The sequence below is a fragment of the Manacus vitellinus genome, unplaced genomic scaffold (assembly GCF_001715985.3).
Source record: "Manacus vitellinus isolate BGI_N305 unplaced genomic scaffold, ASM171598v3 scaffold_6_pilon, whole genome shotgun sequence".
NCBI lineage: Eukaryota > Metazoa > Chordata > Aves > Passeriformes > Pipridae > Manacus > Manacus vitellinus.
In genome coordinates this window covers 33,791,923-33,817,939 of record NW_021940750.1, presented here as the reverse complement: position 1 = coordinate 33,817,939, position 26,017 = coordinate 33,791,923, and the positions used below count along the sequence as shown (strand labels likewise).

Below are 26,017 nucleotides of genomic sequence, written 5' to 3'. Positions count from 1 at the left end.
TTACAGTGAAATTAGTTATTTTTCTACCAGTTTTCTTTCTGAAGGAGTTCATGACAGAATCACAAAAGCACTACTACTAGCACCAATCTGGCAACACTGATTTACACCAGCTTTTGCTACTGCAACCTCTGTCCTCAGCTTTCAACCCCTTACATCATGTAACCATGGGTCACCTTGGTGTCTTCAGAAAGACTCCTTTCTGAAAACCCTGAGAAAATTATTCTACTTTCTTCTGGCAGAGAATGGGTTGGGGGATCAAAAAGAGCCATCTATAAGAAATGAATAATATTCATTCCACTTCTCTGATCCTCCTCGAAATCCATCAGCTGGGCAGACTTTTCAGGTGGACAACTCTGTCAGTCCCAGAGCTTCTGAACTGCATTCTACACTGGCTTCCACTGTAGCTTGATTAGTCCATCAGAAAACAGAAAACATTACTTATCAAAAATACTTGAATACTTTTTTTTTTTAATGCCCCAATATATGTGAAAAAATCTAAGTGATTTATCTCTTCTGGGCTGCTCAAACATAAGATTTTTGAGTTCATATTATCCCTGCTTAAATAACCATCAAATTTGTCTTTGCAATTTTGTTAAAGAGTACTAAAGGTACAATCAGTAGCATGACAAAGCTTCTACATCTCTCCTAATAAAAGGTAACAATGTGACAAACAGTAAATCCAAAAGCCCAGTCAGACCTGACTAAAATAATCTAACACAGTCAAAATAGCTTTTGACAGCAGTTCACTACCGTCTCAGAACTCTGACCCCAATTCCAGTGGTATGAAGTTTTTACCTTTGCAAGACAAAAATGGCTTTGCATTTTTACACTTTGCTTCATTTTTTTAAGTCTGCTCACTGAGTTAACTATACAATTAATTTCCATTTCCTATCTCCAATACTATCCATGACAATAGGAAAGCACTTACACAACTACCTTTAGAATTGCCCATAGACAGAACCTTGATGCATTTTTCATGAAGCCTGTGTTTCAATGATTCCTTGGGGCTTAGGGGTTGCTGATATGACAGAATCATGATCCTGTTAAACATCCAGAACAACATGTTTACAAAGCCCATTATGCCAGAAGAAACTACTTTTTATAAGCCTATGCTCACAAATTAAACAGTAGCACCTATAAATGACCCGGTATCTGGGCAAGGATAAGCCAATGTTACACTGAAGAGTGTTTCTCGCTTCTTTCCCTCTTACTCTTTTCTACAAATGAAGCAATTCAAGTGGAAAGTTTTATCTTTGATTCAGCTAGATGTCTGTACAGCCACAGCAAAGGGTTTACTGCAAACAGGTATAAAGAAGAAAAAATAATGATGTTGTTTTTTTTTATCTTCCAAATCACAACTGATATCAATGAATTCACTAAATAACCAAGTCAGAACCACCCAAAGAAATTTTTTTTTTCAAGCATTGTTTTAAAACATTATCACACACAGAAATAAATTACGTATTAAAGTCAAGAGCTCTGCAGGATTCGTAAAAGATTCTACATTTATACAGTAACATCCAATTATTTTAAGATTTTTTGAGAATGGACAAAGGTTCATAGCTCACAGCACAAAGACAGTTACAAAGGACTAAACTGATTTCAACCAAGATGCTTTAAGGAATGAGTTAAGATTTATGTAATCTGATTTTATAGTTATTAATTTTAAAATCAAAAGGAAACATGGAAAAATCCTGTTTATCGAAAGAGCAAAGACTGCATTTACTTTTAACTGCTGTATTCTTCTATGTGAATTTTACAGGTTTTTAAAAGTGAAAATAAAACATCAAGAACTAAAGCCTGAAGCCTGTACCTCAGGCAGTTATCCAACTCATTGTGATTTTAGCATGATGAAAGATGTGCCCCGCTTCCATATGGCAGCATTAGCTCATTAACTGTCTTAACACTCAGGTTCCACTTTCATTTTATTAAGATGCTACACAAATCTTAGACCTTCTATGTTTTTAAGTATTTTTTAATTATAACTAGTATTCACAGAAAATCTTCACACACAGCACCATAAGAAACAGGATAGAGACCAAGTATCAGTGCTTTACAATTCAATTTCTGCATACATATAAAAAAAAAAAATCAAAAGCACTTATGTGCTTTTATTGTTGCCCTAAGGCACAAGTAACTTCGTGGACAAACATACTCTCCTTGTCCTGCTGAAAACCAGAATGGCTATAGATAGGACAACACAAGATAAAGAATCAGATGAAAACTTAAAAAAAAACAACAAAAAAAACACAGAGAAAATGAAAAGTAAAAAAAGGTCTAAGCACTGAAAGCAGTTCCTTTTGTTCGTGATCTCTGAGGTGAAAGGTGTGGAAGCTGACATTCAGCTCAAAGGGTAGCAATGACAAATCCAACTTGACTGAAGTAAACTCCTTACTGAATTTCTTGGTTATCTTTTTGCTGTAATTATCAGAAATCTTTTACAAAACCCCCATGTATTACATAATCTCCACATTATCTATCTGAGCTGCCATACTAATGTATAAATACTGATGGGCCAACTGCTATAAGAATTGAGTTTATTCTTTTTTTTGGTTGCATTAAAACTTCAACAGTTGACAGCCTTTTATTTTAGCTTGCCTGTTCTGAGACATAACCAATGCCTGTTTTGTGTACAGCATAAGCAGTTATCTTTTGGGTTTCTCAAACTACCTGTTTTATTTCACTATTTCATTTTCTGCAGAGTTGAGGGATGAAAGCTAAATAGTAACAGTGTGTTCACACATGCTTCTTTTCAAGTGCATCCCTCATCTTCTTCATTGTAATAACAGCGTTCTGAATTATCAAAACTGACCAATAATTACTCCCATGTCCCAGTTGTTTTTGGAGTGAGTGTCACAATTAAAGCCTGAATGCATTTGTTGTACTTTGCTTTAACCTGTTTATTTTGCCTTGAACCATAATACTGGAAGAGTTCACTCGAGTGAACTCCTACACAGCTGCTTTTCAAATGTAAAACAACCTCCACTATTATAAAAGCGCAGAAAATAAATTAATATGTATTTACATTAATTCCTTCGTTATCTGATGTCTACACGGACACTTGCTATAAAATAGCACGTCAGGAGCTCTACAAACCAAATGTTCAAAATACAATCTGTGCAGTTTATAAGCTAAAGATTGATACAGCAAACAAATCTTCAGCCACTACTACCCTCCTCAGGCACCAGAGCAGCAGCTCTCCAGTGCAGCCATACTGGCTGTCAAGTGCCCACCCAGGGATCTGAGAAGTAGCTGTTATTCCAACACATTTTCATTATTCAAAATTACACATTTGCCACGGTGGCCTATGGAGCTACAACAGAAACATGTTCAAAACGGTTGCATAACATCTCTTGGTTTTATTAAGGAAAAAAAAAAGTGGAAAGAAAAAAAGAATAGGAAATCCTCAGCTGAGAGAGAAGCCAACTTGTAACATCAAAGTTCTAAGCACAAATGCTTGTTTTCTGATGACTCTTAATTTCCTGGCACTTTCTGCCTTTGATACATAACACCAACATGGACCAACCCAGGAAATATTCCGATTTTCTCAGCTATATTCAAAGAGATCTGTAAAATCTTAATATGTTACTTTCTGCACAGAATTTTACATTGTTCACCTTTAAATGCAAGCTACCAAACAAAATGCCTCATACTACTTAAAATTCCCAGTACTTTGCATTCTATTTCTGTTACATGAAAGAAACTAGTGTGCTGGTAAGAAGACTCCTGTTTTATCATAAAGTATTAATTCTTACCTAGAAGTGTAATGTAAAATTGGTTATTTGTAATTTTATTACACAGTTGGACTGACTATTCCAATTTCTTTCTTACTCTGTCCAAAGAAATGACATTATATTTACATTACCTTGAAATCAACAGTGTCCTTTAAATCATCAAGATAATATTCTTCAACTGCAAAAGGTTTGCCTTCCACCTTAAATACACAGACTGGATTCAGCCCATTACGAAGTGGAATTGCAAAGTAATCAGCAAATTCTTTAGAGTTGATGGAAGCAGACATCAATATTATCTGTTAAAAAAATGCATAGCAAATATAACACATTAATTTTAACACAAAATGCCCTGCTACATGAAAATCTCCAAGTATTTTTTATGCTAAAATGGTCTGATTTTGGTTACAACAGGTATGTTACCTAAGCACATTTAAGACAATCAAGGTTAAATGCTTAAGAAACCCTAGCTAGCACGTGAAGAAAGGTAAGCACCTGTAAGAAAATGGCTCAGGCTGGATGCCTAGGGCAGACAACATGGTAGAAGTTCAACCAAAATCATATCGTACCCTTGATAAAATGCCAAAATAAAAATACCATAAAATACAGCTAAAGAGCATCCCCCTTACAAAGCGACAGGAAGGCAAGTTAACGAAGTGGGTGCTGTACCACAGTGCTCAGCTCCAAAGCACAAGATACACAGGACAGGTAAAGATACACAACAGAGGGGCAGATTAAACCATGAAGTCATTTAACATGATCCTGAAAGGACATAATTCTGCAAATATTATATATGCAACCTGTCCCACTACAGCAAGAACTACCTCATGCCTCAACAGTGCTTACCTACACCAGGACGATAGGCTAAATGTAACCTTCCCTGAAGGCTACTGAAACAAAACCCAATCTAAATTATTCTAACTGCAGTTACAGGCAAGGAATATTAAACTACCTCTTCTTCTAGACAGTCTTGATAATTTGGACTCTGTAACCTGCACAGAGCCTTTCCAAACTGAAAGGAAATGACAGATTCTTAACAGAGTGCCTGAAGGACCACCTAACTGAACTAATAGTTTAATTTACTCCTAAAGCAGAAATTCAACAAGCCTATATCCCCAACACGGCAGATAAGCACATCAGAACAGAAGGTAATCAAAGAAGACAGTTCTTCAAGATCAAGCAGTCCAAAACCACTTGTACAGCATGGAGATGTCTAAAGACCCACCAGATAATACCAAAAACTGTTATCAGTCACTACTAGAAACTGCATTGTTTGGTCTGATCCAGTGTCAGGTTTCCTTGCAACAACCCTATCCCAGCAAGATCAACCTTAGAACAATCCAATGTCTGTTCTGTGATCTAAAAATAATAATCTGCACCAGCCATCTGCCAGAAAATTCAGCATAGTTGGTAGGTGAACCACAGCAGGTAGTTCTTGTCCTCAGTACATCAGAATTGCTCTTGCCATCTTGTTAGTTGATGCAATGTTGAATTACCTGCTACTTCTGAGGTCTGCAATGTCCAGATTAGGAAACAAACAGTTCACATGCATTTCATATAAATGTCTTGTATCCCCCCCCCCTTAAACAGGTATCCTTGTACACTTTTGTTTCATGAATCCAAGGAGGCTGGGAGGAAAACCTTACATGTTCTGATTAACTTGCCATATGATCAAAACCCCTTTCCTTTATAGTTTTTCAAAAGGGGTTGAAAAGGGATTAAGTAGGAGACACTGGGCTTAGTGTATAAATTCAAACCAAATTACCCACTTTTTGGTCTGCTAAGAGCCAGAAACTGAGATCAAGAGTTCCCCCCTTTTCACCATTACAAAAAATCAAAAATTCAAAGGGACATCCTCCCTCTCCCTCAAAGGTAAGATTGTCTCAGGTTTATACAGTATGAAACTGTCATCTGCAGAAACAACTGCAGAGAACTATATAAAAGGGATAAAATTTTCCAGTGCCAATTTTGAGAGATTTAAATGCAATTATAGAGAAAAAGGAAAAAATATTTCAGGAACCTATAACAGAAAAATGTTTTCTAAGAGAAAACGATGACAGGGCCTGTAGGGTTTCTTGCCATTGACACCAACCAGGTAATTAGCATCAAGGGAAAACTTTTCACAAACTCAGTTTGATTAAATTATTGGTCTTCTCAATAGGCAGAGCCAAGTGCTAAAAAAAGGCTGAATACTTTCATATTAGTGTCTCTGAATTTAAAGACAAGAGAGTTTTCTTATCAGCATGAAAAGGAATTAAAAAGTGAAAGATGTGAAGAGCACTGTCATGCCCTATGCCAACTGGAAGGCCACTTTCAGTGACAGCATGTTTGGAAGATCTAAAGACCAAGTTATCCCAGTTCAAATCAATGTGATGGACTGCACTTAAGAACGTGGATTCCCTTCCAATGACAAGAAAACCAGTCAACCCAGAACTACACTTATGTCTGTTTTGAACAGGAAAAGTCACATTAATTAAACAATTAACTGAAGACACATAGAGTCTCACAAAATAGCTGCAGTCCCAAATAGGTGCACATAAAGATACTGAGTTAGCCTAACTCCATCACCCGTATTTAATTAAAGAGTTCATTACTGAGACATAAAGACTAAATATGTCACGCTGTATGTCTGTAAAATCTGCTTTAGTACAAAGCATGAGTGCCTAACATGCAGAGAAAAATTTCAGACACGTTTTACTACCAGTTCTGCCCAGAAATTACAATACAGCATTTCTTGTCTTCTGCTATTTTTCCCACTTTAACAAAAAAACCTCAGTATTTCCAGGAGTTAATGCTACCATATTTAACCAAGGATAAGCACTGCCCTCAATACCCAATAAGTAATTCTAGTCAAATATCCATCTTGCATTTTTTAGCCTTAAGCAGGCTTTAGAAACTAATGCATTTTAACATGAGGAGGAAAAAAAAGTCTTTCAGAATACATTATAGCAGCCAGGAAAAGAGTGCCCTTTAGCTTGCTTACTTATGAAGTGCAGCAAACTAAATAATATTTCAGTGCAAAATAACAACATAACAATTTGTTGTAAATTCTTTAAAACGTGCAAAAATATTCTTGTGAGAAAAAGCAGCAGAATTCAGTTTGAACCCACCTTTACAGACTGTGAATTTGTATATAATAGTTTACGGGTCATCAAGAGCAAAAAATCCATTTCTTCTGTACGTTCATGTACCTGGAAGATATTATGCATAATTTAATTTTAATTAATTCATGATCTTCTTTTTGAAAATCTCTTATTTTCCTACTCAATGTATGCTTTGTTTTTGCAACTTGGAACAATAACACATTTTCACAGAAGAAAACACCTTTTGAGAGTATGCATGTTAATCACTTTAAAATTCCAACAAGGCTGTTCAGATGTCTACAGTACCCTTTGTGAAAACTGTTTGTCACTATTAAGTCATGAAAATCATAGAATAGTGACTAGAAAACCAACCATCAGCTCCAGCCACTGGTTCTATTAGAGCTGGCAATAACACCTGAAGTGGTAATGATGCTGGGTTAATCAACTGTACTGATAAAATCACAAATGATCCAGTAAGGGACTAGGTTGGTTTATCTGAGTAGATGTGCCCCATTCTCAATGGCTTCTAGCTTTTGATTGCTCCTTGCAGTTCAGCAAGCACTCCTCAACATTATCCATGATGATCATATCCCTGTCTTGAATTGCAGTTTAAATATATTAAGTGCAGCAGCTTTTTCTGAAGCTCAGCCTTCAACATTTGAGTCCTGTAAGGTAATTAGCATATTCTAAAATAAAATAAACTTATAATCAATACTGTCCCATTACAAAAACAATTTAGCTAAGGCAGTTTTCAGGCTGACAGTAAGGTCTTGCTGTAAGAAGTCGATTTTTAGTCTAGGTTTGTTTTGGTATGCTCCTAAATGTCTGCAGTGCTCTAAGAGTACCAAGACTTGCAATTAGAAATGTCATGGAAAACATCTGCTTGTTAAAACAGTGACTGTTGGCTCAAGATCACAAACTCTGTAGTAGATGTGGGGAGAAAGGTGGCATATAGGGAACAGGAGCGACTAGAATTTTGGCTGGGGAAATGGGACAGTATTGCATTTCCTTCTTTTTGGCTTTAAAATGCTAAGGTTTGCAAGACTGATAATACATTAGAGTGCTCAAATCTTTGCCATGAAGACAAGTGGTACAATTCTTTAGGATGTGGAGTTATTTTGATTCTTTCGTCTGTTTGAGTCAAGTCCTAAAGTTTCTTCATATGAAAATGTAACTATCTGCTCAATCTCTTCCAGGTTTCCAATATGCCACTTCAAATGCAGTCATGACAGCCTTACTTGTTGCTATAATAGTCTAATGGTATACCAAGTATTGTCTCCCTGCTTCTCAAATATCCAAGAATTAAAGTTGCTCTCAGCTACAATACCATAACTGAATAAAAATGAAAACCAACACTTACAAAGCAAACAAACAAAACAAAAACAAGAAACCCCACACAAACAAAAAACTCACAAAAAAATAAAAAACAAACAAACAAAAATCAACCCCAACCAACCAAAAGAAAAAAAACCCCACCAACAAAATAACCAAAATATCCTCCCAAAACAAACCCCTAAGTCCTCTTCTGTATCACTACACCCCAAGATGTCCTATATATCTCATATGTGATTTACATTCATGGTTCATGAAAGCACAATTTGACATCTGACTTTCCACATGAAGTAAGCATAGAAACATGTAAAAATATGCAAATTACAAAAAACCTACAAGTGTATTTTCTTTAGCTTTTTGGTGAATTGACAGCAATAACAATGAATCCACACGAATGAACTGTAAATCCAGCCAGAAGACAGAACTTTCACAGGGGTATTTCTCAGGTATCCCTAAAGAATAAAGACTCTTTGTAATACCTAACTGAGTGAAAACTGGCTGCTTCCTCCTAGTAGGCCTAGCCAGACAGGTTCTTGAATTCCACATGGTAGATTTCAATAAACATTTCAAGGCACCTGTATGAAAAGCTAAGCACGCAGAAAAACCCTCCCTACACCCTTAGTGCTACACTTGTCGCTCAAAGGAATGCTGAGACAAGCCTATTTCAGCAAGTATTAGCTTAGACACCTTATACAAAACATCTTTACAAGCAGATGTCTGCTTTTCTCTTGCATGGTAAGAGCAACAAAAGAGAAGGCTTTCTTAATATGAAATTTAAACTTATCTCCAACAACTTACTTCATCAATGAAAATATGTGTGAACTCAGTTAGGCTCTTGGCAGAAACTACTTTCTGAAGAAGAACTCCAGTTGTCATATACAGCAACCTTGTCTCCTTTGTTGAAACGTTCTCTAAGCTCAACTAACAACAGTAAGAAAAATATATGTTAAGATGGAAAGAGATATTTAATATATTTAGAGAAACATGCATCTGAAAGTACTCCAAAACACAATGTAAATCCATCCAAATTATTTACTTACACTTGTAGAAGTCTCTGTACAAAAGTGTTCTCAAATCCCAGAACCAATTAACTGGGTTTTTTTGGGAGAAATTTAAAAAAATTTAAACCTCTGAAGTTTATTAAGTATCAAAATTCCTTGCTGGGGGCTTTAGCCTGAGAAGAATTCTTCAAAGACTTCTAAAGGTATTTACATCATCTTTTCCACTAATATGAAGAGGAAGAAAAAGATTTTGCCAAAATGTAGTTTGCTTACTGGACAGGAAAAGGAAAGATGTGTAAGATACCACCAAGGTCAACTTATTCCTGAAAGTTCTACAAACTTATGTTATGCAATAGATTTTTGATTCCTAAAGTACTTGTTTAACTTAAGCTATCTCAGGTGCTATCTACCCAGGCAGGCAGAGCTGTGACCACCTTTTCACCTGCAGCTTTCACATCAGCCTAGAGCAGATGTGTCCAAGCTCAGCCATTTTACCTGTTTCTACTCAGCTCAAAAAAGTGCTGGTGAAACAAGCACAGCACATCCACATCCACTGTCCTGAAGACAGCTTGGAAGCACAGCACCATTTTATGTCTTTAAGACTCATTAGCCTAATAAATCAATTTAGCAATTTTATGACTAATTAATTCAAGGTATCAAATCACATCATAGATTTTATGTAGAACTTACTTTGAAAAAAACCCAACATCTATAACTGTTCTGGTATTGGCTGGGATAGAGTTAATTTCTTCTTCCTAGGTGGTATTGTGCTGTGTTTTTGGGATTTAGTAAAACATTGATTACACACTGGTGTTTTGGTTGTTGCTGTCATGTTCATCCTAAGACAAGGGACTTTTTTGTGTTTTGTGCTCTGCCCTTAAGGAGATACACAAAAAACCTGGGAGGGAGCACAGTCGGGACAGGCAACCTGAACTGGCCAAAGGGATAGTCCATGGCATAGAATGCCATGCCTGGTATGTAAACCAGGGATTTACCCACAAGGGAACCAACTGGGGTTTGGGGACAGGGTCTGGCATCAGTCAGTGGGTGGTGAGCTATTGTACTGTGCATCCCTTGGGGGGTTTTTGTTATTACTTTTTAATCATTATTTACTATTCTTAGTATATTTTAAACTGTTTCAATTGCTAAATTGCTCCTGTCTCAACCTACAAGCTTAACTTTGATTCTCCTCCCCGTTCTACCAGGGTCAGGAGGGGTGGAGGGGTGAGGTGAGTGAGCAGCTGTGTGGTGCTTAGCTGCCAGCTGGGCTTAAACCAGGACAATAGCCCACAGTAATGCTACAAATATGATAGCTGGAGGTTATTAATATTGGCTTAGTTACAATCTGAGATAATGCCAGAGCATAATCACAGAATTCTCTTGAGTGTTCACCTCTCAGAACTGAAACTTGGTGATTAACCATGAAGAGCCTTTCTACTTTGTTTTCCAACCTACCTGAAGAAAAATGAAAAAGAAAAAACTATTTTTTCTACTACAGTATTTGCTATAGATGCATTTGTCACCTAGACAAATGCATAGCATTCAGTAGGGATGACAATAAAGATCCTTTAGATGTAAAAATTAAGCTCATGTATCTGCACAGCCCTCTAATATGGCATTTCTGTAGCAGGCCATAAGCTTTGCACTGAGTTTGCAAGGCCTCAGGACTAAGGCATGTCTGGGCTGCTCTCCTTGAACCTTTCTTTATCTGCCTTTATTTTTGCTTCACTTGGTCTCGTTGGGACAGTAATTCAGTGTAATGTAGGGATACAGAGGCCTGGTACAGTAGCAGACACCTTGGGAAGCAGAGACACAAGATGGGGCGTGGAAGAAAGTGGATGTGGGATAACAGATGAAGTAACCTGTGTTAAAAGAGGAAAGTGGCATCCAGTTTAGAAAAGGAAGGACATAACTGAGTTTGAAGCTGAGTTGGACAAAGCAAAAGGAGGAGATGGATTTAAGAGGAAAAACTAGTTCAAGTTTTCACAGGCTAAGAAGAAACAACAGGATGTTCACAAAACAATGTGGCCATAACTGCACGAAAGTTTTGACAGAGCTGACAGGTAAATGTAGTAAAGTCAAACAGATAATGTTACTTAAGGAGTTTAAAGAAAAAAAAAAAATAAAAAAATAGGTGTGTCCAATGCAGAAAAATATTTCTGTGGGAGTCCCACCAGGATTTATAGTTATTCAACTTTAAAAGTTAATTTAATTACAAACATTTAGCAGGAGACAGCTAGAAAACAGCCATTCTACTTTAAAAGCAGATTCTCTAACATTACTTCAGTATGCTGGATCTCTTTAAAAGCAATTAAGAAAGAAGACATAGTACTTTTTAATGCATTTTTAAACAGCATTTGAAACTTTTACCTGGTATCCTACAAATCCACCCAGAGTCCATGATCGTTCCTTGCTAATCCACCTGGCAAGGCTGCTGGCACTGATTTTCCGGGGCTGGGTAACAGCAATGTTGCAGTAGATAGATTGCTGCATGCAATCATCCAGAACATATTGTGGAATCTGTGTGCTCTTACCACTGCCAGTTGCTCCTTCTACAATCACAACTGAATTGTTTTGTATCAGAGACAGTATCTGAAACAATTTTTCAAGAAAACTCATAAGTCTACAAAACAAAACAGATTTTTAACAGACTTGAAATATCAGCAGTTTCCAGGCCACACATCTAATCTCTGTAAGACACCATGCCATCATCTTCAAGGAATGTGGAGATAACTGGACTTCTAAAACACATCAGAAGATCACAGAAAAGAATAGAGGTATTCATGTAAAATATGTGTGTGTGCCCATAAAGTATAACAGCAGTGTTTTTTCCTCTAAGAATTTTTATATAGTGATTTTGTACAATGTTTAAAACATAAAGTTTCCATCTAAAAACAAAAACCCAACCAACCAATCAAAAAACCAAACAAAATAAAAAAACCAAAAACAAAACAAAAAATAAAACAAAAAACAAAAACAAAACAACACAAACAAAAACAAAACACAAACAAAAACAAAACACAAACAAAAACAAAACACAAACAAAAACAAAACACAAACAAAAACAAAAGAAAAACCAAAACCAAAACAAAAACAAAGAAAAACACAAAAACAAAACAGAAAACAAAAAACAAGACAAAAAACCAAACAAAAAACCAAAAGAAAAACCAAAACCAAAACAAAAAAACAAAACAGAAAACAAAAAACAAGACAAAAAACAAACAAAAAACCAAACAAAAAACCAAAAGAAAAACCAAAACAAAAACCAAAACAAAAAGAAAGCAAAAAACAAAACAAAACAAACCCAAATAAACAAAGAAAAAAACCACAAAAAACCAAAACAACAACAAAAAAACCCACAAAAAACAAAACCAAAGCAAAAAACAAAATTAAAAAACAAAATAAAAAACAAAACGAAAACCAAAGCAAAAAACGAAAAACAAGACAAATAAACAAAACAAAGACAACAAAGAATAAACAAACAAAACAAAAACCAAAACCAAAACAAACAAAACCAAAATGAAAACCAAAACAAAACTCAAACCAAAACAAAAACCAAAAACCCAAAACAAAATAAAAAACCAAAAACAAACAAAAAAAACAAAACAAAAATGAAACAAAAAACCAAACAAAAAACCAAACCAAAACAAAAACCAAACAAAAAACAAAACAAAAAACCAAAACACAAAACCAAAGAAAAACCACAAAAACAAAACAGAAAACAAAAACAAGACAAAAAACAAAACAAAAAAACCAAAACAGAAACAAAACAAAAAGCAAAAACCAAAACAAAGCCAAAAAAAGAAAACACAAAAACCAAAACAAAAAAAAGAAACAACACAAAAAACAAAACCAAAGCAAATAACAAAATTAAAAAACAAAATAAAAAAAAAACAAAAATCAAAGCAAAAACCAAAAAACAAGACAAAGAACAAAACAAACAAAGAAAAAACAAAAAAAAAACCAAAAACCAAAACAAAACCAAAACAAAACCAAAAGAAAAAAAACAAAAGAAAAATTAAAAACAAAAACAAACAAAAACAAAAGAAACCAAAACAAAAACCAAAAAACCAAACCAAAACCAAACAAAAACAAAACAAAAAAACAAAGAAAAAACCACAAAAAACCAAAACAAAAAAACAAAACCAACCAAAAAAACCAAAACAAACAAAAAACAAACAAAAAAACCCCTAAAACAAAACCAAAACAAAAAACCAAAACGAAAACCAAAACAAAAACCAAAACCAAAAAAAGCCCCAAACATTAAAGAAAAAACCCAAAACAACAAAACAAAAAAACCCAACAAAAACCAAAACCAAAAAGGAAAGAAAAAAGGAAAGAAAAAAGGAAAGAAAAAAGGAAAGAAAAAAGGAAAGAAAAAAGGAAAGAAAAAAGGAAAGAAAAAAGGAAAGAAAAAAGGAAAGAAAAACAAAAGAAAAACAAAAGAAAAACAAAAGAAAAACACAAAAGAAAAACACAAAAGAAAAACAAAAGAAAAAAACAAAAGAAAAAACAAAAGAAAAACAAAAGAAAAACACAAAAGAAAAAAAAATAAAAGAAAAAAAAAAGGAAAAAAACAAACCAAAACCAAACCAAAAAAGCAAAAGAAAAAACCAAACCAAAACCAAACCAAAAAAACCAAAAAACAAAACCAAACAACAACAACAAAACACAAAAAAACCCACCAAGAACTAAAACAAGAACCCAACAAAAAAACAACAAAAAACCGAACCAAAAAAACAACAAAAAAAAACACCCCCCCACACACAAAAAAAAAACCAGCCCCAAAACCACAATAAAACATTATTTTCAGCTTTATTTCATGAGAGAAAGTACACTGACATTACCTTTTCCCTGTGTTTGGCTGTAGGCATATTCACATATTTATGTTTAATTATTGGTATAGAAGTTGAATCACCTGATTGACACTGAGACAATGAAGTACCTAGGCAAAAAAATAACCAAGAATAGTTTATTTCAATAGAGAAAAAGAAAATCCAGCAAGAGATTTGGAAACCTAACTTCTCTAAAATTTGAACTGCATACTTGCGAGTATTAATAGAACTAATACTTTTAATATCAGTAGATTATTGGAGATCTTCTAGGTTTATGCAGTTGCTGTTGTACTGGAAGCAACTCTGAAAAAACATTGCTTCTGTGTATAAACCATCATCAGTGTAAGAAATGTATACAATTCTATATGCTTTTCTCTTAATTTAAAACAGTATTTTTGTACAGTTTGCATTACAATTACCAGTTCTACCTGTGCAGCCAAGAATTCACAATTCTGAAAAAATCTGCCTTATTCATATGCCTTCGTTTTTTCCCCCTAGAGTCTACTGGATCCACAGTGGAAAACAACTCATAATTTCACAGGAAGGCAATTATATTTCTACCACTTGGCAGTTCAAACAAATCTGGTGAGCACCATGATGACCCTTCAACATGATACTACATTCTGCAGTCTCATGGCAGGAGTTAGTCACTGTTATCCCTGAGTAATACAGGACAAAAATCTCACCGTGCCAGCATGAGTTTCTCTCAGAGGTCTGCTGTCAGACAGTTGTAGAGGAAGTGCAGAAGGGGAAAACCTAGACAAGACTGTTTTGTAACTTGCAATTAAACAATCTGGCTAAAAAACCCCACCATAATGAAATCAAAAGCAGGAATCCTTTCTATTTCAAATGGGTTTCACCAGGTATTATGGTAAAATCGACTTATTTGCACAGAAGCAATAAAATCTCATACTTCACTTCTTTTAATGCATTATTTCCCCAATAAGCAGACTGGTGAGAAAGAAATCTGGTATTCTTTTTACAAAGGCAATAATTACTTTAAAATAAAGGCTATAACCTCAATACTTGGCTGCAGTTATAGCTCCCTTTCTTTGGAAAGGTTGTAAAAAGCTCACACAGCAGTGAAGCAAAAGCAGGCAGAACAACATGTTCTGTCTCTGTACTACACCTGAATGTGCTCCAAGCCCCCAAATTGTCTTAAAGTGTCAAGCAATACAAATTAAGTTATTCTCACATTAAAACAGCATACAGTTCAACAAGACAGTTTCATAAAGCACTAAAAAACAGAGTTTTCCTGAAGCCACACTCTGCAACAAGAAAGGTTCTTTACCTGGACTCTGTGTAATGCAACAGCTAAAGGTGATCACTGCACAAGGATTTACTTAACACCTCTGAACACACAGAAAACCAGAACTTATTAGCAGCCTGCCTTGAAAATATTGTCTGTCCTTTCTAAAATACTTTTGGTCAAGTTTCTAAATATATTCCCCAGAAAAAAATTCATATATAGCATTCTGTCACAGCAACACTGTACAGAGGCTGACTGGTTTCCCTCTGGCACAAACATGTCACTTCTGGGACATCCACAGCTCTGTGTGATTTGGCCAATGCTGGAAGAAACCTCAAGCTGCTACGAAACAGATCCCAGTGTCAGCAAATTCCTGATAAAGGAACATGGCCTTCCCACCTCTATCAGGTTTTCCATGAAACAAATGCAATTTTGAAAAGCACGTTAAAAGTATAAAATAGAAGACAGCAGCAATTTTTAAACAGTGCTTATAAATAAGGAGGGAAAGTAAAAAAAAATATAATAATTTAAATCTCTGTAATTCAGTAAAAAGACAGTGCATTAGTCAGAAATCACTGACCTAAAATTCAATTTAAAAATTTATTTTAAAAATACAAAGGACCAAAGCAGAAACAAAGAAACAGCCACCAATATTCACGTACCTGCTGAATAATCTGATTAATTTAATCAATTTTGTATACATAATTTTTTTTTCACTGCTGAAACATAACTTTCTTTAATATTGCTTTTTATACATTCTATGATGGCAACATCTTACCTTCTCCTAAACATAGAAATTTGGAAAAGAATTATCCCAGAAGTAAATGGTGATCCAATGTTAGGCACCATCAACACGAAGAATTTGAGAACTGACAGCCATATAAGCACATAGCAGATGCTACAAGTACTAAAAGCAGTATGGTTTGTTTTTTCTCTCTCCAAGACACGTAGACTGTGCTTAAACTGAAAAAAGCATGACTGAGTTTGCCTGGGGAACTAATACCATGACAACTGTGAGAGTTCTGTCTCGAGCAGACAGTACAGACTTGAGCCTCTGAACTGGCGACTTCAGATGAACACTGATGTGACCAAAGAAGCCATGAAAATGCCCACCCTAACAAACTGAGGACACAAACTCCATCTGAAACCTGCTATGATCATTAGTGAATAAAAAAAAAAGCAAAATGGGGATGGGAGAACTTGAGTAACCATCTTAAGAGACCTTAGAAGCTTCACCTTTATATTTTAAAAACGAAAGCTGCTGTTTTGTACCACGAAGACCTGCTGCAGAAGAGAAACACTTGAATACACATCCCATTGAAAGTTCCAAGGTTATTCTACTCATTTAAATAACAGTTAACTGTGAACTCTGTAGCACATAGTCTAGTTGCCTTCAACTGTTTGGTTTTGCTTGGGGTTTTTCTTTTCTATTTTTCATATCCGAGTTCTCCCCAAATGAGAACTGATCTTCTGCCAATACAGACAAATCTACAGAGTCAAGGAGCTAAAGGACTACAGACTTACCAGCAAAAAAGGCACAAACTTTTCAATTGCTTTTACTTTCTGGAAAACTTTTATAAGACCAGGATAACTGACCCAACCAGTGCACACCATTGTAAGACACCATGCTCTAACCTGCACCTCAGATTCTGACATACAGAGAATGCAGGACACTTCCAATCTGAAAATGGTAAATTGAGGAAGCATGCAGCTGCCCACCATGGTGTTTTAGGACAAGCTAAATATTTCAGTGTATAAGAAGCATTAATGCCAATCCAGAATAATGGTATTCATTTCTCTATTAAAGAAATTATTTTGCATGCAAGTGCAAAAAAGAAGCAGAAAACTCAATTATGGGTAAGATGAAATTGCCTGCTTACATCCTTTTCAATTATTATGAAAGTTCTGTAGAGACACATTGACTGCCATGACTCAAACAGTCCAGTGCCCATGGAAAGAGCAATTTTCCAGTATCTCAGTTATTGTAGGCCATATAAGCAGATGTATTCCCTCTGGTACCCATTTCCTGAATTGAATTTGAACATATCCTTTTAACACAAGATTAGATTTTTGCATTCACCAGTTCTAAAGTTGAAGAGAATCGCTGAAGAGATTGTACAGCTGGATCTTGGTATCTGTGAATAAAGCAAATTAAAATGAGAGCCTTAAAACAAAGTATACTAGGAAGTACTGGTTAAGTGAGTCAAATGAGATGCTTATTACATCCCTGATCATCCCTCTGCTGAGCTACAAATACACAAGGTGACTACAGTCATCAAGGAAGCTCACAGGAAAGGAAAGAGAGAGGTAACAACACGGCTCCTGCACCGAGCCACAAAGCATAAGGACTTAACAGTACTTCACATACTTCAGTCATAACACCAAGCAGATGAAGTTGCTACTGACTGAGCCCTGGAAAGATTAATCCAGAGCCTGGGCAAAGCAATTAAACTTCCTGACTGAGGAAAACAGGCTAACAATTTTCGGTCTTGAAGTGCTGACTGCCGAAGGATGCTCACAGGTAACATGAAAATTCCTAAGAAAACACTTCTCCATTACGATTCTCTTCAACTTGCATATATTTTATATACAAAAGGCTTTGAGGTGAAATCTGTGCTATGACTAATTTTTCTGACATGCATCTGTTCTGAATCCCAAACATTTAAGGAACTCTATAATTGAAGTTTTCATGTGGCATAAATGATGTTTAAATTGCTTATTCTCTGTAAGCAATTACTTCACATGGAACCTAGAACGCCTCCAGAACAGATCCATTTAATGGTATGAAAATAATGAAGAATGAGAAAAGGAAAAAAAATTGCCATCCACAAAGCTGCACGAAAATAATTATATAGTTATGCTTAAAAAAAAAAAAGCAGAGGGGGGGAATTTATTAAGGATTTTACAATTTTACACTTTAAGAGCAAGACTCTTAGTGCACACAGTTTAGAATTCCCAGATTTTGGGGTGGGGAGGAGGAGGGAGAGGGAAAAAATCCATTTTCTACAGGAAGCTCAAATTAGGTGAGTGTCCCATACACACAACTCCAGAAGGTTCCCTCTGCACAATATCCCACGAGCTCAGAGAATCAAAGGTGTGTAGAGCCTGAAACAGCCAGTACCAAATGTGAAACCAGTCTGATGGGCCACAGAAGAACTGCAAATGCTCTACTTGTTTTGGCTAAGAGTTGTGACAAAGAATTTTCTTCTACTCTTATTTAATCACTTCAACTTTCTTTTCACAGCAGTATTATCATTTACAGCAGAGCCAGAACTCTAAATGCAACTCCCTGATGATCTGTTTTCCCAACACAGAAGCAGATCAGGCATTTCTGTTGGTCCTTTCAGTATAAAAGCATATGCTCTTTCAAAGAAATTGGAAAGCACAAGATTTAAACTCAACAGGATTTCATAAAATAACAAGGCACAAACAATACAAACACCACAACAGTTTCAGTAACTCCACAAGTTTTAAAAGAGGCTGTCGATTTATACAGAAGGTATCATCTACAGTTGCAACGGCAACTCCAAAAGAAAGAAGCTACAAAAAGGATACCAATTCTGAACCTTCAGGCCAAATCAGCTTCTCATTTCCATGTTGTGAAGGTTATTTCCTGACTACATATGTATTCAACACAGCTAGAACTCATATGTCCTGGTCTAGATAAACTTTTGATAATTTATGACAATACTCACGTTCTTAAAAAGAACCTACACTTCCAGATCAATACAGCTCGTGGTTACAAATACCCCTTGGAGCTCTTGAAATCTGTATGATCTCATATTACCATTTAACAGCAGCAGTCTCAAATGTGTAACAATGTGTACACATTTATAACCTATAAATTTAACAGTACAAATCTTATGCTCGCTTACTGAGTTTCTTTGTTCTATTATCCTAACATGAGTTTGTCTGTAAGCCAAAACTGATAGCAATAAGAACCAGGATTTTCTGAAGTATTTCTGTTATTCTGCATCTAGGTGGGATTTGGCAGCTCAGTCTCAGAATGCCGTAGGAATGTTCCAGTCCTGTCACTACCCAGTTTGCTGAGAACCCGCCACTGGATCGTACACAGCTGGGAGCACAGCACTGATGAGAGGAGGCAGGCATCAACACTGCATGGAACAGCTCCTGAAGCAACAAGACTCCAGACAATGACACAGACAAAGACTAGAAAGGGGGGAGGGAGGGGGAAGGGACTAAGGGAAATATCTAACAGATTGATAATAAGAGAGTATATAATATGCCAGTATTTCAGTAATATTTTAGGGTGGTTTGCTAATTAGATGCTGTTTAGGTAAGTTACAACTGGAAGGAAAGAATAAATATTAAAAGGTATAAATTTCAAGGAAAAACTTTTTAGGGTAGACTACAAAAAAACCAGGTATTTTTAAAATAAAATATCAGGATGACTACACAGAAATATTTCCTAAAAAGCCTAAGTTATAACTGTTTCTTTTACAGGAGGAACACTGCTAGCATCAGTTCCATTCAAAGTTATGTAGGCCAGTAGTGCTGCTAAATTAGGTTGCTAGTTTACTTTAGGTAGAATTTTGATTTAACAGGTGAAGGACGTTAAATGATCTATGGTATTTCATTGCATTAATCAGTACCACTACCCTATTAAACAAACATCTAAGGAACTTAGGCTCAGTCAGTTTGTTGTTGTCCTTCCTTTGCTAATAAAGCACATGAAAAAAACCAGGGAACACCACCAGATTCCTGAACTACAACATTAGAAGCTCCTTACCAGTCCCTTTATTCCTCCATTTTCACCTTTCAACACCTCCTCTCTGTAATGTCAAGTGAAAAAGAGACAATATTTTGATGTTGGGACAGAATGTCAGGTGCACTGCACATGCTGAACAGGCCAACTGAACCTACTGCCTCTCTGCTGATGACAGACAGCAAATGGCTTCCTCAGCTACCTGAGTTCCAGAGGCCACAGGATTTGCAGAAGCACTGAAGGACAGCAATTTCTAGAAAATTTCTCAAGTTTTCAAATTTCGGTCTATCAGCAAAGGTATACAAAAAGTATTAACAGAATGACACAAAGAACAGACAAAACACATAAATGTCCTTTTCTTGGGAAATCATCTACATGAACAAAACTGGAAATTAAGAGGCACAGTAGAGTTTGAAGCTGAGTTGCCCTGACAAGTGAGTCAGCCTCAGACTGCTTTTACCAGAGCTCCTAGGAAAGAAGTGCAATCAAATTTCCCTCTAAAGGCAGTTCAAAGCAATAATCAAGTAGGCACAGAAATAAAGTGGATAGAAAATGAGAAAACAGAACAAAGACATGAATCTAACGGGTGGTATCTTTTCCTTGCAGATTTATTTCAATCATGTATCTACATTTATCAATACAACAAGCCAGATATATGCACCTTTATCTATGCAACTGCATTATATGGTGTGGTTTCCAGAAAATAAGGTGCTTACTTTCTAATACCAGGCCTTTATATATAATAAACTAATGCACACACATCATTAAACAAGAAATACACAGAAGGGTTTCACAGTTTTGAGTACAGGAGATAGGGAGAAAAACCACAGGGAGAAAAAGGACAAGTGTATCTGATCATAGTATTTTTATTTCCTTTTTTACCTGGTTTATTAGAGACAGGCTGATCATTTCCAGATACACCTCGCTGTTGTTCCTCTGCTCGTCTGTATTTTTTGGCATATTCCGTTCCAACGCTCTCTGTGACAGGCAGCCTGAAGAGGAAAGAAATGATAAATCAATGTTTCCTAATCCAAGTCATTCGTATGTCTGAGAACAGTAGCATTACATGGGAAGTTCAGAGTCTCCATGTCACACGGGAACTACTTCAATGAACAAACTTCAGAAAGAAAATTTAGATACCAGCCTGAGGAAAATGCCACATTAAATCTTTTTGTTCTGGCTGAAAAAATTGGAGCACCCAAAATATCAACCTTTAAGTTTTTAATACCTAGGAACTTCTCTTCTAATGAAAGACTACGATTTCTTCTGAGCAAAGATAAAATAGCTCTGTTTCACCAGTTCTTGACACAATACAAAGAGGGTAAAAATCTTATTCTTGCACGGTTCCCTGGAGATAGGACAAGTAGGTAGGAAGGAAAAAAATCATCTCAATGCTTTGAAGAAAAAAGTTTTGACTTTAAGTCAAGAGATGATGGTGATCAGGGAAAAAAAATTAATGCAATCACCTGAGCACTGAATTTTATGGAAATCTATTACACACAAGAAAGTCTAATCATGACATGAATATAATGAAGTAAGATGAAAAAAATTTCTTCTACATAAACAGTGTAAAGAAATCCACATGGAATTCACTAGAGAAAGAAGTAGCATGTAATCAATCATCATACAGCTATTAAATGAACAATGAACTTAAATCCAGAAAAGTCTTGAACACATCAAAAGTAACCTTATGTTTTAAAACAAAATACAGAAGTTGATACTGTGGTTTTGCTTAAATTCTGGGCCCTGTGCCAGCCTTTGCTATGCAATAATTCACTAATGCAAAGCAAATCTGTTTCTGTTTTATGACAGCGCTGCAGAAGTGTTTGTTTCTTGACGTAAATAGCAGGCAATGCTGACTCCAAAAACAATGACTCTGAAAACAACATGAGACTTTCAACATGACACTGTGTCACACAGCTCTCAACATGAAGTAATTTTCAATATTTTGATGCCACAGAGCACCCACCTTCTCCAGCAAGGCAAACTCTCTGCCAGCTTGGCTGTCCTACAGACAACTCATTCAGATCAGAACACCCAAGTATTTCACCTACTGCTGCCAACAAACTAAGAAATAGCTTCTGATCCGATTTTAACAATATGTTAGACACAGAGCCACAGCGATTTCCCCCTGGATCTCAAGTATCTCTCCTAATGCAATGTTCAACAGGATTGCACCCATCTGCACAATGCCTACATGAGCAACAGCTGCCTACTTTGAGCAAGCAAGCTACAACACTTGCATCACTCAAACCCTTCTGGAACAACTGGAACAGGGAACACTCCTCAACAGGCCTGAATAAAAGGTACAATACAGAAAAAAAAACTATTCACTTATAACAGTTCATTCCACTGAATGTACACTAAAGACAAATAAAACCCAAAAATTCAACAACAGTATCGAAGTCAAGCACTTGGTAGCTGAAAATACCACAATGAAGCTTGGCTGCACAATCTCACTTTGGCAGCACTGTATGCACGTGATACAGATTTAAGTGATACAACCAATTATTTTTTCACATCCATAAATCTGCAGCCTCACTGAGAGCACTGGACACACATCTTCTGAAAACAAAAAAATTGAGTTATGCAGCAAACACAACTTGCCCTTTGGTTCTCTGTAAGAAAAAAAGCCATCCAATGCAAGCAGTCACTGCTGTCACAGCAGAGCAGGTATTGCTTGACTGTCAGAGCTCTGAGCAACAGCAAGCAAATCACTTGAACAGAAAAATCTCACTGAGGCTAAGGGTGACAAAGGAGGGCTATACCCCTTGTCTGCAGTTAACACCTTGCAGACACATCATTATTTAGACAGAATCTGAGGAACAGGGGGTATTTTTATATATATATATATATATATATATATAATGCATATATATGTAAAAACATATATGTTTATTTATAAATATTTATTTAGTATCTCCTGGAGATGGAGTATTAAGCATTTCAAAACAGGTTCCCAATGTATGTGCTTCCAACCTTCACCTGTACAGCTCCAGGAAAATGAGGGCATTATGACCTTGGTGATACTCTGAATATTTTATTTCAGAAATTAGGTTTTCTGTCTTCAGAAAGCAGCATGCAGTAAATAAACCCCAGGCTACACAATGAATAAACAAAACATATAATAGCCAGTCATTAGGAATGAACACTGAGCACTTGACGTACTGGATCAGGCTACAGTCTTGGGGAAAATCATATGCAACTGCAAGACTGCACATGAGAATATGAAATGAACAAACAAGCTTCACTGTATTATTTCTTGATGAAATATTATATTATATCTTATTTCTTTAACGCTGAACTTTGCAGCATTAATAAATTTAAAGCTTATAGAATAATGGAGGGCTTTAGGTAAAATGTAAAGAAATCACTGTGAAGCCCTCTGGAGCTCTCCTAAATCACCAGAATGATGAAATAAGGGTCATTAATAAGCCATCAGTAGGTGCTATTGTCCTATATACACCTGGATAAACAGAAAGGGATTTCTATTACATGGAAATCTAGTGATTTTCAACAAAATTTGCTGACAGAGGAATAACAAGATTCAGAAATTCAAATCCATTCCAGGCTAGAAAAGTGCAAACTAATGAAGAGACTTGGTTGGATTCTATTTACAAAGCACAGTGTCTGTCTGATACATCAGTTATCTTTTTCCCACTTCTATTCCCTCAGAGTGAAAACCTGCCTTTTGGTAACACCTGCCATGTTAACAGCATATATTCCATAGGCTTTCCAGATTCCAGCCTTTAGAGCTGCATGTAAGAAACAGTCCAAATTCTACTACATTGAGAAGCAGTAAAAAGAATTTTTGTGACTAATGCAATCAATGAAAATTTTAAGTCATGATCTGAAGGAAATGCAGGAGATTTCAGATGTTCTGCTTTTTCTTCCTTCCCCCTTCATTTAAAAAAGCAGGTGAATTAACACTGTTTCTTATAATACTTTCCTTATTCCATATCATGTGGCTTAGCTACTATAACATTTTTCTGAAGTGTGACTGATCTTGGTACATATGCCCAGTCAAACTAATTTTGAGCATCTGATTGAAACAAAATATTTCTAAACATAAAATAAAATAGAGCTGACACTTTAGGGGAATTACTAGAAGGGAAACACAGTTTAACACCAAAAATTATTGACACATTCAGTTGTAAATGCTTTCAAATGCACTGAGGGTGCCTTTCTTTAAATAAATTCAGCTAGAGAAAGGTCTTCCTTTTCTTCAAGCTACAGAATAACCTCTAATAAGTCAACAAGGCCATCATAACAGAGTACACTGGGTAAATTTTTGTATTTGAGCATCTGAAATATGAACCAAAGCATTTTTGCATACACTTAGTTAGTAAAAATAGAATCAGTTGCCCAATCTCAACAGGAACTGTGACAAGCAATTTGTTTGGCCCTTTGAAGTGACACGTAGTACAATGCCACCGCCTACACTGAACACAGTTAGTGCCAGCAGGAGCAATGCTAAAAACGTCTTTATTAAAGTAACAAGATATATACAGTGTTATTCCATGAAAAAATAGCACTACTCAGGCAGCACACATGAATGTGTGAAGAAAACATCCAAGTATGCAGCAAAATTCCAAGGATTAAGATGCTTGCTTATCCAATTTCAAACAATTTTCTACTAACTATCTAAACTTTGGGGTAGAAGCCCTATTCAAGGCCATGTAACTTCAAAAACACATACAGAGACAAAACTGGAAAAAAAAAAAAGTCTTCTAGGGTTGTGTTTTTAAAAAAATCTGATACACGTACTTTCTACCTATTTATGTTCTGCCTCATTTAACACAAAAAAACCCTGCGCACATGGGACTGGAAGTTGAACATAAAACTAGTGTCACCCATTTCACAGATCACAAGAGAAGGACTGCCCCAAGTCATGGCTTCTGTCACGCACACAAACTGTCCACCTACTTACAGATCTTTGTGGGGAAGGAAAAATCACTTGAAAAAAACACTTAGCTTTGTAATATACAGAGCAATATTTTGCTGTACAATTTTAGTAAGATATATACAGTAGACTGTTTCAAAGCCTCTTCTGAAACTAAAGTAATGTGACACTTTACATAACTGAACATTTGCCATGACAGTGAATAACCTTCCACTGGGTTTACTGAAGGACATACTAAAAATTACTTTCCCTTTAGCTGGAAGTTCGCTTTTCATCCAAAAGATTGGTCTTACCTGCAGAAATGCACTAACTTTAATGAAATCACATACTGTCATTCAAAACCCATAATGTTTCAGCCAAAAAAAAAAAAAAAAAGACTATTAATAGAATTCAGAGTAAGTGTAATCTAGTAAATACTAAAACACAGATTTTACAAAGTCATTTACAGATTATTTTAAGAATCTAAGAATCAGTGAGATTGATGCTTTTTACCACTAAGAGCTGTTCTAAAATGTAAATAGGTAGATTTAGTGATAAAGTCTTCATATATAGGCATTTTAAAGCCTTGCACTGCTCTTCCTCATAGCAGTAATTCAGATCTCCAGTTTTAAAACCTTAAACAGTTGGGGGGAGAAGAGAGAGACAGAGAGAGAGAGAGCACTAAAACCACTTTGCAAAAATCCTGAAAAACTCTAATGCAAATGTTTGGATTTGGATAAACTATGTAAACTCAACATCTCAGAAATATTTAACACATGTCAAACTAACAGCTCTGCAAGACCTTCCATCTTATTCACAGTTAAAATCCAAGAAAAATAACAACCACAAATGCCATGATGAAACCGTCCAAATCCTCAAATTTACTGTCTCCTGCTCTGGGATTTTATGCCAGTGGGGGGGACTGGGATGAACTGCTGGGCTTCAAAGAACTTGGACATGAGCTGTTGATGAGTTCCTCTTTCTGCAGCCATAGCTCCAACGGGATGCTCTGAAGAGGGCAGGTGTTACCTGTGGCAGATGGTGACAAGCCACACAACAACTACCTCTCTACCACACATGAAACAGTTAATTTGGCAAATCAAAGTTGTTAGAATTAATTATGAATTAGATGTCAGACAGGTGTTCATATTTATTAACTTCAACCAAAAGCACAGTTT

At 35.9% G+C, this 26,017-nt stretch overlaps 1 protein-coding gene across 1 annotated transcript in view; it reads right to left on the bottom strand.

Annotated features, from left to right (window-relative positions):
- TDRD9 (tudor domain containing 9) overlaps positions 1-26,017 on the bottom strand; it is a 73,391-nt gene that overhangs the window by 33,977 nt on the left and 13,397 nt on the right. Inside the window, exons 2-7 of the mRNA XM_018082915.3 lie at positions 20,840-20,949; positions 13,995-14,092; positions 11,518-11,739; positions 8,945-9,067; positions 6,842-6,922; positions 3,866-4,030 (exon numbers count right to left, since the gene is read on the bottom strand). Of these exons, the coding sequence (XP_017938404.2) occupies positions 3,866-4,030; positions 6,842-6,922; positions 8,945-9,067; positions 11,518-11,739; positions 13,995-14,092; positions 20,840-20,949 (799 nt within the window). The remainder of the gene's footprint in view (positions 1-3,865; positions 4,031-6,841; positions 6,923-8,944; positions 9,068-11,517; positions 11,740-13,994; positions 14,093-20,839; positions 20,950-26,017) is intronic.